This window comes from Echiichthys vipera (assembly GCF_963691815.1).
Source record: "Echiichthys vipera genome assembly, chromosome: 10".
Classification (NCBI taxonomy): domain Eukaryota; kingdom Metazoa; phylum Chordata; class Actinopteri; order Perciformes; family Trachinidae; genus Echiichthys; species Echiichthys vipera.
Window position 1 is genome coordinate 16,295,428 of NC_139835.1, and position 18,353 is coordinate 16,313,780.

Sequence of the window (18,353 nt, forward strand, 5' to 3'; positions counted from 1 at the left end):
CACTTCGATAGATACATCTGTAAAGAAATATGAATATGTTGTGTATTATTTTGATACTAATGCTATAGCTTCAATAAAATGTAATTCAACAGTGATAATGTTAGAAACATTTTCCTTGTAATCTGAATAGCTCTTAAAATAAGATAAATACCATTTAAGAGAACAGAAAAATCCTACACGACAGACTTCGGTTGGATTTTAAACTTGAAGTTTTAAAACGGTGTTAAACCATGAACCATTACCTAAGGTATTCGTCTTTACTCTCTATATTAGAACATCAGCAAAGAAATTGATCTTACAAACACAACAATTCAGCATTTCAGATTTCTTTCCTCCATCTCTCAAAAGTTAAATGAAAATGGAAAATCATCCCTAGTGTTATCTTTGTTGGTTGTTTGGGGGTTCTTGGGGGTGAAGTCAAACTTGAAGTCTTCACTTTGCGCTGGCTGACCAAACAGGAACTCAGGACCTGCAAGATAAAATAAATACCTGTAGTTCAAAGCAGGTTATATAAATCACAAACATTTGATTTAATACTTACAGGATTTTGACTCTGTGGTTTTCTGAAAAGAAACAGATCATAGTTTGATATTTTTGCTCAAAACATACTGTATGAAATAAAGAAGAGTTACAGTAAAACAGCTGTACCTTCTCGTTGAAATAAGATCCGCTAAAAGCGAAAGATGACTCCTGTAAAGAAATTTGAATGTAATTCCAAAACTAAGAAACAGTGATATCAGTCCCTTACTTCTTTTGCTTGCTCCTCACCTCATCATGTGACGAGCCCACGTCAAATCCAAACCCAGAGAAGCTCGGGGTGCTAGGATCAGAGTTCAGAGAGAACAGGAAAGCTGGAGATTTGGTATCAGAGGGGCCTTGATGTGGGGAGCTGGCAGGGCTAAAGCTGAAGTGAACAAATGAAACAGAGTACTCAGTGGCTGTCTTGACAGTGATTCAGAGTGTTGGATAAGTCAGACAAAGTCTTACTTAAATGGGAAAGTTGGGGTTGAAGGCACAGCTGTCATTTCTGCCAAGAACGACTGAGGATTTGTTTCTTGAGATGATGGCTGAGGAAAATCAGCGAGCCCCTCATTGTCCTCTCTACTCTGTGCCTGCTCTTCGTCTATAGTTACTGTTTCCTCCACCTTGTCCTCCACTGCCTCCTCCAAAGCTGATGCTGTTGATTGCTGTTCAAATGCAGTAAACACATTGAGAATAAAAGTATTTCCAACAGGAAATGTTGTCTAAAGTAGCATTTACAGCATAGACCAAATGTATTTAATATATTCTGATGCAACCGATTTCCAATAACATCATCAATGTAAAAAACTGAATTTTAGAAAATGAATTAAATCAGGATATATTCCCGGGACAAAGGCGTGTAGAGTTTTCATAAATGTGTAAACTGTTAACAGTAATATCTGTGATATCCTTGGTAACTGATTTATTCTGGAAAGAGACGTTGCTATTGGGTTTTTCAGATATGATGTGACAGATGCTGTGAGAGCATAAAAGAGTACTTCTGATAAAGGTTTTCAGTCCCATAAAGCTGGGACGCTCAATTGTGAAAACCAATCCAGCAGACTCCTAGATAATCAGGCTTTTGGTTTCTAGTAGGGCTCAAGCTCCAAAAACACAGGGTGGGTTGTTTCGTGGGGGTATGAAGTGGCCATTTGATTTTAAGGACAGTCTGGGTATGATAGACAAAACATTACCAAGGCTTGATCCTCTTGTCCAGTTTCCTGCTCTTCAGTGTGCATGTCCCCTGGCCATCTTTGCTCTGAAGAAATAAATATTCTGATGTTACATAAACATCCAAACAAGGCATCCGGTGTGTAAAGTGTTGCTATTATTAACTATAACACATAGCAGACTTTCCTCTACTTACCGTCCACTGGATGAGATGACTGCAGCTCATTGGGTTCTGCTTCTGGGGCAAGGCTGTAGGCTGTAGCATACCCGCCCTCATTTTCCTCATGAATTTCTTCAGCATTTGCCTCTACAGACGTTTTATGACCATTCTGCAGGATCTGTTCAGACTCAAAGTTGCAACAGGACCTGCTTCAACTCTTACGTTTCATAATTGCGAGAATTTTGCCACTTCCATTAGTGTTGTTTGATATATCTTTAGTACCTTAGTCTGGTTGAGATGAAGAGAAGAGATGTCAATAGAAACGTCCTCGGGCTGAGGATGTAATTGTTTCTCTGCTCCTGCTATGGGCTGCTGATCTGAAACACTATAAAGAAAATCAGAGAAAACCTGAGCTTTGCTTGCAGTTATGTGTCATTATTCACTGTTATCTACAGTTAGGACTCACTCAAATATACCTTTCTGATAGTGTCTCATTGGAAGGCGAACCGACTGCTGGACCTTTTCAGGGAGAAATTCAATTATATTAAAAGCTGTAAATAGTTCAGCTCTACCACAGGAGGTTATGATGACATAAAACGTCTGTTACCAGTGAGATGATCCAGCTCCTTCTGTTTCATTGTTATTTGATCATCACAAGTCTTCATCTTATACTCAATCTCCTCTTTTTCAGCCTGCAGCACGAGCAGCTTTTGTGCAAGAGGATTTTGGTGATAATATTCTTTATGTGACTGGAATACCTTCTTGTAGCTCCTAATTCTCTCTTCGTAGACCTCCCTTGTTGGGTTACAAATAAAGTAAAATTCAGCTTTATTTATTTATTATTATTAATATATTAAATGTAATTGAACACAACAACTAGCTGAACCCACAAGTCATGGTTGTAGCTGGCTTTTCTGCTCTCCAGTTCTGCTTTCAGTGTCTGCTCATACTGAAGAAGCAGGCTATTGGTCGCCTTCATGCTAAAGTTACATGAAAAACAATATATAAATATATCCATACGTCACTTATGTCAAGTTATAATATGTAAAATGTCATTCTAGTGGCCCATCATGGTTTATCCCATGTATTACCTGGTCATCTTACCTTTTAGCATTTGCTTTATTATGTATTACAGTGCTCTGCTTCACTCTGATCTCTTTTTCAAGCTTCTCGATGTCTCTGTGGAGTATTTCAATAAAAGACCTCCTCTCAGCAGTAGCATCTCTGAAAACTGTCGACAAAAATGTGAACACTTGATAGACACCATTTCACAACATTAAATATATACTACACTCAACAGTTTGTTTGTTTTTACCTTTAATTTGTTGGTTGATTGCTTTTTTCTTCTGGAAAAGCTCACGAGTTTGGAGAGCTATCAAATACAAACAGTATTCTTTATTTAAAAAGAACTAATAGCAAAATCCTTATTATCATTAGTTTAGTAGAAGTGATATCTCCTCACCTGTATGGAGAACTAAACATGGCTTAAGGCTAAATGTATAAATTAATAAATAAATAAATACAGGAATACATAAATAAGTAAATTGATTAATACATGTATCAACAGATAAATACAACAATAAATGCATGCATGAATAAATGTATAGATTAATAAATAAAATAATAAATCAATGCTTTACGTTAATTTCTACATTTTTGGTCATCTACATTCATTTATTTCTGTATTGCTGTGTCCCTATGTTAATGAGGTCGGGGGTCCAATTTATTTCTGTAGCCCTGTAATTATTTATTTATTTATTGGGACTCAACCCATGTTTTTATCCCTCCATACACCTAAATTAGCTTAACGTTAGCTTGCTAGCTTACTGACATCGTCCGTTACCTAGCCAAACCGCTAACGTTAGCTAAAGTTAAACCTTTACATTGCAAGTTAAGCAAACATTAACTGATAACAAAAATACAACTATTAACCTACGATAAACTCAATAACTAAACTCACCAAACTGAAAAAGGAGACTTTCAATATTATTAACGTTAAGGGAAATTTGGTCGTTCATTTTTACAGCAGTCCGACGTTTGCGACATTAACGTTGCTAGGCAACTGACGGGCGGGATGCCCTGTTGACTGCTGTACTGTTGTTGTCAACGGTTTTCTTATAGTTTATGGTTCAGACGTTAGCAGATATATAGAAGAACAAGGTATGCTGTAACGTTAACGTTTTCTTATAATTAACTGAGATCCAAGTAAAAGTGACTGATGATGATGATGATGATGAATAACAATGTATTGTGCATTGTAGTAATAAGTGTTTAAAGTGCAAAAAGTGTTTTCTCTTCACCGGAATTAGCTTTGGTTAGTTAAAGGTTGAATATGTAGAATCCTTATTAAAAGCTATATATCTTAAAATATAATACAGCCACGGGGCATTTTGAGGGGTACAGAATGAAAATATTGCTTTTCCATAAAAAATATATATTTAGTCTGAATTAATATGTATATTTTTTTAGGTCCAGCCAATAGGCCGGCATGCGGGTTGCCAGGGTTGTCTGTTGTTGGTTGCAGCTACTGTAAGCTGGCACTGGGTGAAATGGAGTTTGCATTCACACGATTGACTGAGATAAAGGAGTTCAATGGCATTAAAACGCACACCAAAATGTCTGCGTTTCTCCTTGATGGTAAGCTAACTTTCATGTTTACTTAGCTGTAAAGCTAACGGTAACTGTCCGTCAAACTCCTCTGCAAGACTCAGGTCTGCAGGATCTGACCAACATGGCAATGCCAGTGCTTTTCATTATGTTTTGTTGTTGGGACCACGATCTTGAGACACTAGATTCTCCACATTCAACCTTTAATTTACACTGAACTATGGTAGTCTGCTAACACTTTTTATACATTTAGCCTAATGCTTATAATTTTGTTTTCAGCACTGTATTAACATAATCGTTTGTTAATGCTGACATTATTTCATGTAACTGTATACAAAATATAATGTTAAGGGACCAAATAGTGAAATGCTGTAGTCATTGGCTAAGATAATGTAACGTTTCATGTTCATACTTTATTGTATGATTATTTTTGAGTATTTATCTTATTTTATTCTACAAGTTGCCTATATGTATTAATCCTCAGGTCATATTCTCTGAGTGTCTTAAGCTAAAGATTTTTTTATTTTTTATTTAAATATTTAATATGATTTTAGGCATACTCATGACGTCAGTCAGGAGGATCATGGATGGGTCGTGATTGGTTTACAGAGGTTTGAGGGGCGGGTTTAGTGCTATTCTGGAAACACTTTTGCGTAGCGCATCTGTATCGGCGAACACGCAGCCCTGTGATGTGTGGACACTTGCCAATGTCTCAGACAAATTCAGTGATTCATCCGCGAACGATATACTTTATCTACCCGGCGCTCGTCCAACCCATTGAAGGTAAGATACATTTCACTTGCAGATCTATTTAGAGAGTCCGCCGGCTGCTGTCTGCAGACAAAAGAGCGGACATGGGTGGGATTTAAATGGGAGGGGATCAGCTGTGTGAAGAATGGGTTGCATTGTCTATTTCACCTCCTCTCATCAAATTATATATATTTTTTTGGAAAATCACTACAATCAGTCTATGAGTTGTGTAGTTTTTCTGTCGTTATGTCCGTAAAGTGAATGGACTGAGCTCGCAACATATCAGCTGAGAGTGAGTGTCGTTGCGCTGTCATGCAAAAGAGAGACAACCCCCCCCCCCTTTTAGAAGAAATCTATTACGCTTTGTTTGACATATCTAGAGCAATTTAGTCTCCGTCTGTTCTGCTCAGATGCATGATGCGTTTAGATCAACGAAAATGTGATATTTGGTAGATTATTATCAGTTATCATCACAGAAAAAGCGACTGTACAGAATCTAGGCCAGGATGACTGCATAGATGAGTGCATTATGACTGAAAAAATGCTTTTAATGTCTCTCTGTCTCCCCCTGTGTGTGTGTGTGTGTGTGTGTGTGTGTGTGTGTGTGTGTGTGTGTGTGTGTGTGTGTGTGTGTGTGTGTGTGTGTGTGTGTGTGTGTGTGTGTGTGTGTGTGTGTGTGTGTGTGTGTGTGTGTGTGTGTGTGTGTGTGTGTGTGTGTGTGTGTGTGTGTGTGTGTGTGTGTGTGTGTGTGTGTGCTTTTATCACTGCGTTCAGCCAGAACCTTCCTCAGATTGAATACATTATGAGTGGACATAGTCTGTGCTGCTTCACTATTAGTCTCCATATATAACCCATCAAAGAGTAGCCTACAGTTTACTGGATCAGGTGAGAGCATGGCACAGATAGAGGAGCCTCAAACTGAAGGAGAAGGCAGCCCCCAGATGCTCTCCTTAAGATCAGACATAGCAGGAAACCATGTGGATGACGTGGAAGTGGGACCCCCCATAAGGAGGAAGAGGAGGAAGAAGAAAGACCCTCGTCCGGAGTCCATTATTGTTTACCGCTCTGAAATGGAGAGGGCGCCTGGAGAGGACCAAGGTGGTGAGGAGGGAGCAGAGAGAAGCACAGAGGGAGCTAAATTCCTCTGCACACCTACAGGCGAAGGTGAGAGGGGTGACAGATTGTGTTAATATCAAGGAGCCACATGTCATTTATTACTACTGAAGGAAAGTGTTCTCATGTGTTTGACAAATTTGAGGTATTGTCAATAGTAAAGAGCCAAGTTTTTTTTTCTTTTTTGTTGTTTGTCATAGGTAACTCTTATGTCATATTATCTTTTAACAGGAGAAGGATGGAGCCCTCCTCCAGACAGCCGGTACGTGACCCTGACGGGCACCATCACACGAGGAAAGAAGAAGGGTCAGGTGGTGGACATTCACCTCACTTTGACAAAGAAGGAACTAAGGGATCTGGCTAAGTCAAAGGAGCGCCTCGACGCAGAGTGTGAGGCAGGGGAAGGCTACAAACGCAACTGCAGCTTAGGTGTGTGCCAGGGACCCCATGTGGTCCTGTGGAGCCTCTCCTGTGCCCCCGTGATTTTCCTCCTTTCCTTCATCACTTCCTTCTACTACGGCACTCTCACGTGGTACAATGTCTTCTTGGTGTACAATGAGGAGCGGACGTTCTGGCACAAGATTACAATATGCCCCTTCCTCATCATCTTCTACCCCATGCTCATCATGCCCATGGCACTGTCTTTGGCTCTGTACTCCGCCGTGGTGCAGGTGTCCTGGGCCTTCAGCGAGTGGTGGCAGGATGTGAGAGACCTGGAGAAAGGTTTCTGTGGCTGGGCCTGTGGGAAGCTGGGTTTGGAGGACTGTTCCCCCTATAGCATAGTAGAGCTGCTTGACTCTGATACAGTTTCTGGCACTCTGCAGAGCAAGGCCCCCAGTGAACTCGCCCAGACATCATCAGTGTGAAGTGATGTAGTCAAAGTGAATGTGCCACAACATTCAAGTCGGTCACAGGAAAGTATTTCAAAGTCTCACTATACTTTTCTGTAATTTACGACTTATCAAACACTGCCTGAATTGTCCTGAAATGCTGAACCATTGTTGTAAACTGTTATTGAATTTACCAGAAATTATTCTTCTGAGCATGTTTTCTTTTTTAAATTATCCTCAATCACTGAATCCTACTCATAACCTTTTGATACATGTAGGCCTTGGTGCCTGGCTGGACACTGATGCACACATTGTTGGAGGCCTGGAAGTGAAACTAAGTTTAATTTCATCTGTAAATATCTGTAATTAAATGAATGTGATCACTGAGCTGTGCACTGACATCAACAGGATGCATTTAAAACGCAACACTGTCTTGTATGTGAAGTCCTCATAATCCCTCTGAAGTTGTATTTGTGTGTTAAATACTTTCTGAAATTTTTATTTTATTACAGATTTGATTGGGAATATGCACAGTTGACAACCATGTTGACTTAAACAATAATCACTTTAAGATGTCTTGTGAAAGGGTTCTGTGTCACGTCTTGTTTTTAAAGGATGGCACATAGAAATAGAATGAGAGTAGAACAGCCTTTTTCAGAGCAGGATGGTAATTTTTATGTGTGCTCTTACCATTGCAAAGAACTCTGACCGTAGTGGGGTAACTCATTCTATCTCAATGGTCAATGCACAGGGCGAACACACAAATTATTTATGTTAACATTGCAATATATGCAATATGCTGCATTCATGGAATAATTGGAAAAATTTGTTCCTGACTGGGTAAAAATCACACTGCATTGATACTGTGAGATAGGGCATGCCTTGACGGAGGTCTGCGCTCCCTGACTGCCCTTCTCATTCTGGATGATATTGTGCTTTCATGGTGCATATTCCTAAAAATGTATGCGAGTGAGTGCCTGTTGGCGTCTGGGCTGATTATATATTAAGCTTCCATATGTTGCTGCTGTTGGTCTGTACTTGATATTAACATGTAGGTGTCAGAGTACACGAAGAGAGGAAGGACGAGAAATCAAATGGGGCAGGTGAATCCAGACATGATTTGAAGCAATAGTCAGGACAAGCTGATAAATAGGACATTTCTATGCTGAAGTTGGTTTTTTTTAATTGTAATTATTTTTTATATATTTAAGGCACCATCAACTTAGATGTGATCTTAAACTACACTGAAGTAAAAATAAACTGTCATTGTCCTCCTGATAATTCTTGTTACGTTTCACAGTAATATTTTGAATATTGATTTAATTTATTTTCAATATTTAAGACAAGTACACTTCCTGAAATGTTGTAGGTAGCTGTATTATCATCTGGCACTATGAAGTCACTGCACTGCAAACAGCCATCAGGGACTGGCTGATATGCAAAGCTGTTGGGGTTGGTTTAAGTTGAACAGATTGATTCAATATTTTGTAATTCCAATATTTGTGATTGAACCTGGCTGGGTGGAGTGCTTCAGTTTTATGCAGGTAAAGACATGGGTCAGTCTTTCTGGATTGAGTCTGTATTCCACAAGTTGTAAAACCACAGGATGCAAAGTAAAGAATTACACAAATGAAATAAATTGTTATGCCATTACATCACAACTATGTGGACATTGTAAAAACTACATTATGGAAAAGAAAACCAGGTCACTGCTTTCTGTGTTGATTATAATGTCTCAGCAAAACAAGTCAGCATATACAGTATCCCTGATTGTTGCACATAGATGCAGATGGCTCCCTGGGGTTTGAGTGGTCTGAGATCTGATTATCAGCACCCTGGTGTTACATTGGGATACCATATGCCCTTACAGTGCTTTAGTCTAAAAAATATACTGTTGGTATATTAGACTAAAGCACTGTCAACACATATTTACTGGCCTGTGTACTGGCCTGTTTCATTGCTTATTGTAATGTTTAAAACACAGTCTATTAGTCAAAACCACACAAATGAGCCATGGCCGTGGTTACTGTACTGTATGATTATAGACTATTATATTTATTTCAAACATGTTACAATAATTCAAAAATAATAAGAAATAAAGAAGAATAAAACATCAGTAAACATATAGCTCCTCTCAATATTAGTCTCAGAAACAACTATTATAATAAATAAAATTATAAAATAAATTAAATAATTAAAATTAAAAAATGTACATCTAAAGTAATATGTCCTCAATTACTGTATTTCTGTAAATAAGAAAGTTTTAATATTAGGTATTAAGTGTGGATAAGGTTTGAAAACAGCTTTTATACCTTTTTCATTGAACATTTTACATTGTGGGGGGGGGGTGCCTTGGGGTGACTGGGTATTTCGTATTTCTTAATCTATGTTATATTCATTCGTTCATACATTACTCATTTATGTTTAATTTTCTATCTATCTATCTATCTATCTATCTATCATTGTTTTATCTTTTTACCTCACTATTTCTGAATCCCTGGCTGCAGCCGTCCGATTTGCATAAGAGCACAGACTCTGAGCTGAGTGGCGTATGAATCGCTGGAGGGCGTTTGACCTAGATCTCGTAATAACATTTCTTTGCACCGACTCAACAATCTCAACACCACATTATCACTGCCGCTTGCCATAGGTCCAGTAGGTTTCTTTAAACAGCCATATCGTATCGTATGGTGGGCAACCAGCCGAAAGAAAGAATAGGTCGTGTGTGAAGCTGTCAGATAACTGCGGAACAATTATCACTCTAATCAGGAACTACATTCTTTATTGCTGCCGTTTACAGTTTCCCTCCGGAGCCATAACAGAGTGACACGCAGTCTCCTGAAGAGGGAAAAGAAAAGAGGATGGCAGGAAGCAAAGTAAGTTGGTTTATCTTACATTTATTATAGAAATAAAAAAAAAAACTCTTTTCAGTTTAGTTAGATAATGTTCGCTGTGTTACTGGACAGTTTCTAAACATAAGAAACGACCAGTTTTCTGTCATTTACTTTAGATGTTAACTAACCATTGGCGACATGTTGGGACATGTTGAGACTGAAGCTGACGCTGTCAATCTGACACCAAAAAACTGGGAAATGTTAGCATTTTTTTTTTTTATATCAAAGTTAGTTATTTTCAAAATATGAATATGCAGACTGGCCTGGGGTCCCAAGCTGTTGCCTGCCTTGTTTGCTGGCAAGAGAGGCACCACTGATTGGACAGGAAACATTATATAAATATAATGTATTAAACTCGGTGTGGACTGGGTTTGTTCCGTGAGAAAAAATGGGTGGCCAAATAATACCTTTTGAAAAAGTAAAAATACCCTCTTGTATTGTGTGTTTTCTGCAGTCAGCGCTGGTGTTGTGCATGGATGTGGGATTCTCCATGTCCAATTCTGCCCCAGGTGAAGAGCCTCCCTTTGAAGTTGCCAAAAAAGTCATCCAGAAGTTTGTCCAGCGCCAGGTAAACTTCATCTCATCTCATCTTCAACGATTTATCCAGGGTCGGGTCGAGGGGGCAGCAGCTCTAGCAGGGGACCCCAAACTTTCCTTTCCCGGGCCACATTAACCAGCTCTAACTGGGGGATCCCGAGGCGTTTCCAGGCCAGTGTGGAGATATAATCTCTCCACCTGGTCGTGGGTCTCCCAGAGGCCTCCTCCCAGCTGGACGTGCCTGGAACACCTCCCCAGGGAGGCGCCCAGGGGGCATCCTTACTAGATGCCCGAACCACCTCAACTGGCTCCTTTCAACGCAAAGGAGCAGTGGCTCTACTCCGAGTTCCTCACGGATGGCTGAACTTCTCACCCTATCTCTAAGGGAGACTCCAGCCACCCTCCTGAGAAAACCCATTTTGGCCGCTTTTACCCGCGACCTCGTTCTTTTGTTCCTGTTCCTACCTTGGAGTAGACTTTACCACGGAGGCTGAGTAGTGTGATACCCCTATAATTGGTACACACCCTCTGGTCCCCCTTTTTAAACAGGGGAACCACCACCCCGGTTTTCCATTCCCTTGGCACCGTCCCAGACTTCCACGCAATGTTGAAAAGATCCTCCCAACCCAAAGCTTTCAGCATTTCAGGAAACTTGTACAACACATTTACAAAAAAGTTACAAACACAATCTACTTTCTCTATCATCTTTGACACACATTAAAAACACAATTTTACAGGTGTTTGCAGAGACCAAGGATGAGCTGGCTGTAGTTTTGTTTGGCACAGACTCCACCAAGAACTCACTGGACCAGGATGACCAGTACCAGAACATCACTGTGCATCGTCACCTTATGATTCCTGATTTTGAGCTTCTGGAGGAAATAGAGAATCAGATCCACCCAGAGAGTCAGCAGGCTGATTGTATCCTTTTGCTCAATACTTTTGACAAGTGTATCAGTTAACTTCGCAGGTAAACTGTAGGTATTAAGGCTGTTTTTTAAGACAACTTTTTATTAGTTCATGTTGACAGAAAATAACGTACGGATATAGTTTAAAATAATTTAAATGAATCATGGTGGATTGTGCATCTTTACTTAACGTGCAAATAATATAAACATCTGCATATCCATATCGACCGTACCATAAATTGGCATGTGTGCACAAGAAAAACAGCATCTAAATGCAAAAGATGCTACATCTAATAATATTTTCACTCTCAGGTAACAAAGAGCTGTATTTAGGCAATCCCAGCCCACTTCCCAGAAAATGTGTTATACGAAATTACATATATTGATATAAATTCACCTAAACTGTGAGAGGATTTTTATCAATATCATTCACCCCACAAAGCTCATTTTATTTGTAATAACACAGGGCTTGCAGGAATTCCGTCATAAACTTTTTTATCTCAAGACATTTTTTCGTCATTGCAGGGTTCATATGTTGGGGCTTTTTTGTAACAACTAAAATCAAATATCAGCAGAATTAGAAAAACAGAACTAATACCTATAACCTAATGAATGAGTTTAGATCCCCTCAAATGATATTTCAGATTTAATTGTCTAAACAATGTGCTTGCATTCTATTTTCACTATGTGCCTTTAATGTATAAAGCAGACAATTCCTGAGAGTTGTGAGGTAAAGACTGACTATATTCATGCGTCAGATCCTCCTTGTGTACGGCATCATACTACTAAATATTCTGTTAACTCCTTAACTCATGTTCAACAGGGCTGGATGCTCTTGTTGTGTGCATGGATCTCCTTCAGACAGAAACAAAGTGAGCAGCTGAATCTCGTACATAATTCTCACGATTCACTGAAGGAAAAATGCATTTAAAGTTTCATTTTGCTTATGGGATTGTTGTTTTTTCAATGATGTGACATTGTGTTTGTGGTTTCTTTTCAGGGGGAAGAAGTGTGATCGTCTCAACATTGTCCTCCTGACTGACCTCAACACTCAGGCCATTTCAGAGCATCTGGATGTTGTTATTGAAAACCTGAAACAAAATGACATCACTCTGCAGTTTTTGTAAGATTTAGACGCATTCCCTTCTTGTAATTTTAAAACAACTATAATGTAATATATAGAAGCTCCGCATGAAAATATAGAATGATGAGAATAGTCATACAGGTGTGTGTGTGTCAGTACTTGTAATAAATCACAGCCATTTAATTATTAGAATGTACATTAGAGCTTTTAATGAGAGCTCGATAAAACATCCATGACCACCACTGTGCAGCATCAAAATCGGCTGATTGTGGGAGGTATTTTCTTTTGCTAATAATTGGTATTTTTGATTAAACTTGGCTTGCTATGCACATTTCTGATTTTCCCTGATTTTCTTAATACTTTAATTGTACATTTACTAAAAGGCACTGCATAAAACAGGCATTCTGATCAAACCTTCAGTGTTAAATGGTTCCATGGCATTTACTCATGTATACTTCCTTCCACCAAACCATTTCCAGTTTGCCTTTCCCTGCAGCAGATGATGAAGAGGGTGCAGGAGATGCAGATGGAAGTGGCCCTGGTCACCCGGGCATGGGCAAAGGTCTGTCCAGCGAACAGAAGAGTGGCCTGGACATGGTGAAGCACATCATGCTGAGCCTTGATGAGGAGGAGGGCCTGGATCAAATTTACTCCTTCAGGTTGGCGGACTTGTATTAAACACAGGATATTTCTCCTGTCTATCTTTCTCCTCTTTGCTCCCTGAATCAAAAGGATGATGTCTTCATTTAAAAGTTGCTCTTTTAATTAGTTTGCTTCACTCCCTCTGTAGGAATGCAATTGAGCAGCTGTGCATGTTCAAGCGTATCGAGAAGAGACCCATGGCCTGGCCCTGTCAGCTGACCATCGGCAGCTCTCTGCCCATCCGTATTATTGGATACAAAGCAGTAAGTTGACTGTTGAGTGCAAGATAAATAAATTTAAAAAAGGTTTTTGACATTATGCATTCTTAATTTACAGTTTCATTGCATGGTAGTGTTGTTCTTATTACCTTAGTATTGTAAATGTGTAGCAGTGAATGTATTTTTTGCTGATTCACTTACTGTATGTGAAATAAAGCCTTTTAAATTCATTTCCCTTAACTATTGCGTGAAATAAAAACACATATAGCAGCTTACCAGTCATAGGCACATAAAGGTTTTCTCATCCACAAATGCTACTTGCCATGTATTCCAGGTGACAGAAGAGAAACTGAAGAAAAGTTGGATTACAGTTGACGCTCAAACCAGCCAGAAAGACGACGTGAAGAGAGAGACCGTCTACTGTCTGGATGATGACAATGAGACAGAGGTGCAGAGGGATGATACCATCCAAGGTGAGAAAGTCATTTGACACAAGAGGACTTAATGTTGGATTTATCACGTAATAACAGGGTTGTACAGGGGCTGTAAAACCTAAAAAACATCACACTAAAATTCAAATGTTTTCAAGTATTTCCAGCACCCGTACGAACTCTGTTTTTAAGTGATAAGTCCAATAAAAGTGCTTGGAGTTTGAATAAAGTGCTTGAAATTTATGTCATATGGGATAGCATATATGATGTAACAGAGAAACGAAGATCTCCATATTTGAGAGAGTCTGAGATTTTTGCATGAAAAATGACTTTTGATAATTAATAAATAGTTGGTATTAGTACATTTTTTTGTCAATATATTGGTAGAGTTAGTTTTCCTTTCATTTGTCACCCCTCTGTAGAAAGCTGTCTCAAAACATCATGTTGATTGTTTATTGTACAGTAACATCTAATTTAATGTGAGGAACAAGTGCAATAATAAGTATACTCAATACTGAGTATTGAAATGCTTGAAAAGTGCAAGAATTTGACTTTGGAAAAGGTGTAGAAACCCTGTAATAACACAAAAACAATGCCTCTTTTTCCCCCACAGGTTTTCGTTATGGAAGTGATATTGTTCCCTTCTCCAAAGTAGATCAAGAGCAGATGAAATACAAGCACGATGGGAAGTGCTTTGCTGTTCTTGGCTTCTCCAAACAGAATCTGGTATTATTCTTTTTATGATATTGTCTCAGCTGAAGGAAATCTAAACCTTTTAGACTGAGCTGGTTACATTATTCACTGCTGTTTATTTTTACCATCTGCCCGCAGGTACGTCGCCATCAGTTCATGGGAACTCAGGTCATTAAGATTTTTCCTGCCAAAGATGATGAGGTGAGAACGGAGAGACCCGCCACATTGCTGGTGACTGTATGTTGATACTGACCTGTTTCTGTTCTTACTGTTTGGTCTGAGCAGCATGCAGGAGTTGCGCTCTCCGCTCTCATCCGAGCGCTAAATGAACTCAACATGGTGGCCATTGTTCGTTACGCCTATGACCGGCGCTCTAACCCTCAAGTAGGAGCAGCCTTTCCGTGCATCAAGCGGGACTATGAGGTGAGATCACAGACTCCTAAACATGCATTTAAAGTATATTAACTGAATTTGTGTCAAATAGCACAGAGCAAACAGTCTTGTCTGACTCTCACCCCATAGTGTCTGATGTACGTCCAGCTGCCCTTCATGGAAGACCTCAGACAGTTTACATTTCCTTCTCTTGAAAACAATAAAAAGTTCACTCCATCAGGTACAAAACCCCTCACAGAATTGACTTTTAACACACTCACAAACTCACACACGCATATTTAACTGACTGCAGGAAGCTTTCCGATTTATCACAACAGCAGCTACAGTATTTAGGCCTGCGGGGAACATGTGGGAACATACATGACATTGTTGCCCCCTTTCAAGTGCACAAAGATGTTACAATCTTAACCCCATTTCACCCGTTTCCTTGCATGTACTTAGCACACACAAATTGGGTTGTCTACATCTGCAGTTTATACATATGTGGCACAGAAGTGCAGTTCACATCACAAGCACTGTGTGCATCTTTTTTAAGAGAAAAATAAGTTAGAAGACTTCACTACAAGACGGAGGAATTGATTTGATTTGAATTTTGAATTGATGATGTGATTCCTCTAGACACCCAGCTGTCTGCTGTGGACTCTCTGATTGACTCCATGATGTTGGTAGAGGAGGAGGATAATGCAGAACAAAAGGACATGTTCAAGGTCCACAACATTCCCAACCCTGCCTTCCAGAGGCATTTCCAGGTACTGCAGTTTGCATTTAGAAAATACATTAGGTCTATTACTCACTATGTTATCCTATTTTTGAAAGAGACGGGTCATTCTTTCATGTCAACACTTTATCTGTCTGACTCTAGCTTCACCAGGTCGACATTAAACCAGGTTTACTTTATCCCCACTGTCTGTCGCACCTCCCCTTCCCAACCTATATTTCAGTGTCTGCATCATCGGGCAGTAAACCCTGGCACCCCTCTTCCCCCCATGGAGCCATGGCTTAAGGCTACTCTTGAGCGTCCTGATGTCATTAGTGAACGCTGCCAGGCTCCAGTAGAGGAGGTGAAGAGGAAGTTTCCTCTCACAGAAGTGGAGAAAAAAAAGAAGCCCAAGACTAGTGCTCAGATTTTTGGCAAAGAGTAAGTTTGATTCAGTGTGGTGGTGTTTTTTTTAACATTATGTACACTTAAGCACACACATCCAGTCGTGTGAGATGATAAGTACAAGGTGCAGGACAGAAGAGCATCTATAGGCCATTTCACAGTTGTGAACATAAACATTCTAAATGTGTCCCAGTTTATTTCCTGTTGCAGTGTGTATGAATGACATCGCTGACAGGAAGTTAACAACCCAGGCTGTTGCCTAGCGATGGAATTCCATTCAAAAGGTCTATTGTAAAAAAACTATGTTTATAAATTCGAAATGGTCCATAGCAGAGAGAAATGGAGTCTGCACACTATATACTGCTCTCATGAAACATACATTTATTTCTACCAAGGTGACGTTTTGAACTTCGTGCTCTTCTTCTGACCTTTGAATGTTACATAGGGCTGAAGATTGTCTCAAAGCATTTAGAAAGAGATTTTTCTTTTGTGTATTGTTATCTTACATTAGTGTTTTGTAAGTGTGTGTGGAAATTTTACTGATTGTAAAACTATTTCCAGTATTCTTACTGACCCCTTATACCATTGACAGCTCTGAGGAGCCAGATGCCAAGAAGGCAAAAGGAGACGAAGAAGAAGAGGAGTATAACCTGGCTGACATTGCTGAAGGCTCTGTTACTTCGGTGAGACTCAGGGCTGGATTGTATAATAATCTTTCTAAAGAAATACTTCAAAATTTCAATTTCACTTTAGTCCTCACTAATTTTGAACACCTAACCAGGTGGGAAGCGTGGATCCAGCCAGAGACTTCCGTACTCTGATCAAAAAGAAGAGTCTTCCATTCGGAGAGGGTGAGGTCCAGTTTGTTTCTGCTAGCTGGTCTGATAAACATCTTTTCTGTTTGTGTTATAAACCATCATGACTCATGTTCAGCCCTTGTAATTGTGTTTATCTCTTTGTTTGGTTGTGGTGACCCTGGTGTCCTTCCCAGTTTGTCAGCAGCTGACTCGCAGGATAGAGCAGTTGCTTAGCAACAAGGACACGCTATACTACATGAAAAGCATCACCTGTATCCAGGCTTTTAGAGAGCAGTCTGTTAAGGTAAATAAACATTCATTATCTTCCATTTAGGGAAATGCAGGATGATAATGGGGTTTCTGTGAGAAGAGGCTGTGTGAAATATTTCTTGACATAATAATGCATAGTTTTGGTTTTGCTATGGAGATTATGAGTCAACTCGAGAAGATTGCAATTAGTCTGTTTCGTTTCTCGCAACTTGAACTGAGGCCAGTTCTTGTGTGAGTGTGTGTATGTAGGTGTGAGCTTTTAGCAGATTCCTAAAAGGGTTTTGGATATTTTATAACTCTTCGTAATTCAGCTGGGGGATGCCGGTCTGTACAATGGCTACCTCCAGTCCCTGAAAAGAAGTATCCCAAGCAGAGGGTTGGAGGTCTTCTGGGAGCTGCTTGTTCAAGGTATGATACGCCTCTTCACCTGTGGCTACAGGATCCCTCTCAAATCATCCCTCCCTTAAGATGAGAAGACAATTTCACATGATTTCTTGAATACAAAATACGTAAGCTGATTAATGCTTAAAAATGCATTGAAGCCTGAATCACAAGTCTGCTAAAAGGAGCTTTGGTGTTTTTGGACTCAATTCCTGCTGTTTGATTAACAGATGCCATAACCCTGATCAGCAAGGACGAGGTTGAAGGAAGCACTGTATCCAAAAATGAAGCTAATCAGGTGACTCCCCTATTTAAAGCAGTGTGAGCTGCTGAAGAAACAGCAACTTTTTTACATATTTGAAATATGCTCCTACTGACTGAAGTCTGTTTTCTCTCAAGTTTATGGTTACTGAGGAGACAAAAGAGGAGACAGCTGCACCACCAGCTGAAGATATGGGAGATGTTGATGATTTGGCAAGTGTGACTTTTTTATTCTGTAACCTTATCAGGTTTTAAATATTTAACTGAAGGGCTCCAAACTCATGTTGAGACTATTTCTTGTATATCTGTAGGCTGGCCTATTGAGACCTTTCAGATAAACTCTCCAGTCTGACATCTTTTTTTCTTTCTCTTGGTGTGCAGCTGGACATGATGTAAGAAGGGAATCAATTGGAGCGTCTGCAGTGGACACGCAGAGAAACGAGAAGAATGCGATCATTCAGCTCTGCCAGACCAATCCAATTCAGCCGGCCATTGTTCTGCCTCCCACTTGTGGCCCCCTGATACTCCTGGTGATACTGACTGTGTACATACAGCGCAGAACAGTGTCTGACTTAGCTGTTTATGTTTAC

The 18,353-nt window shown here is 39.7% G+C and overlaps 3 protein-coding genes across 3 annotated transcripts; 2 read left to right on the plus strand and 1 right to left on the minus strand.

The window, feature by feature from the left end:
* Positions 1–341: 341 nt before the first annotated feature.
* On the minus strand, positions 342–3,898 carry LOC310952415 (uncharacterized protein; the record flags this gene model as incomplete). The annotated part of the gene is made up of 6 exons (XM_083921027.1): positions 342–469; positions 1,889–1,999; positions 2,460–2,647; positions 2,743–2,832; positions 2,957–3,083; positions 3,877–3,898. The coding sequence occupies 6 exons, from the start codon at positions 3,896–3,898 to the stop codon at positions 342–344; spliced, it is 666 nt and encodes a 221-aa protein (XP_083777153.1).
* A 2,204-nt stretch (positions 3,899–6,102) lies between these two features.
* tmem169b (transmembrane protein 169b) lies at positions 6,103–7,274 on the plus strand (the record flags this gene model as incomplete). The annotated part of the gene is made up of 2 exons (XM_083921138.1): positions 6,103–6,373; positions 6,554–7,274. 2 exons carry the CDS (start codon positions 6,103–6,105, stop codon positions 7,186–7,188), a joined length of 906 nt encoding a protein of 301 aa, XP_083777264.1. The 3' UTR covers positions 7,189–7,274.
* A 2,714-nt stretch (positions 7,275–9,988) lies between these two features.
* LOC310952752 (X-ray repair cross-complementing protein 5-like) lies at positions 9,989–18,282 on the plus strand. Its single transcript, XM_083921445.1, has 21 exons — positions 9,989–10,028; positions 10,501–10,614; positions 11,321–11,504; positions 12,315–12,363; positions 12,492–12,614; positions 13,055–13,234; positions 13,366–13,480; positions 13,770–13,908; positions 14,480–14,592; positions 14,698–14,760; positions 14,845–14,982; positions 15,082–15,172; positions 15,571–15,701; positions 15,894–16,090; positions 16,647–16,737; positions 16,836–16,905; positions 17,046–17,155; positions 17,433–17,529; positions 17,733–17,800; positions 17,902–17,976; positions 18,145–18,282. Exons 1-21 carry the CDS (start codon positions 10,014–10,016, stop codon positions 18,157–18,159), a joined length of 2,178 nt encoding a protein of 725 aa, XP_083777571.1. The 5' UTR covers positions 9,989–10,013; the 3' UTR covers positions 18,160–18,282.
* Positions 18,283–18,353: the final 71 nt, after the last annotated feature.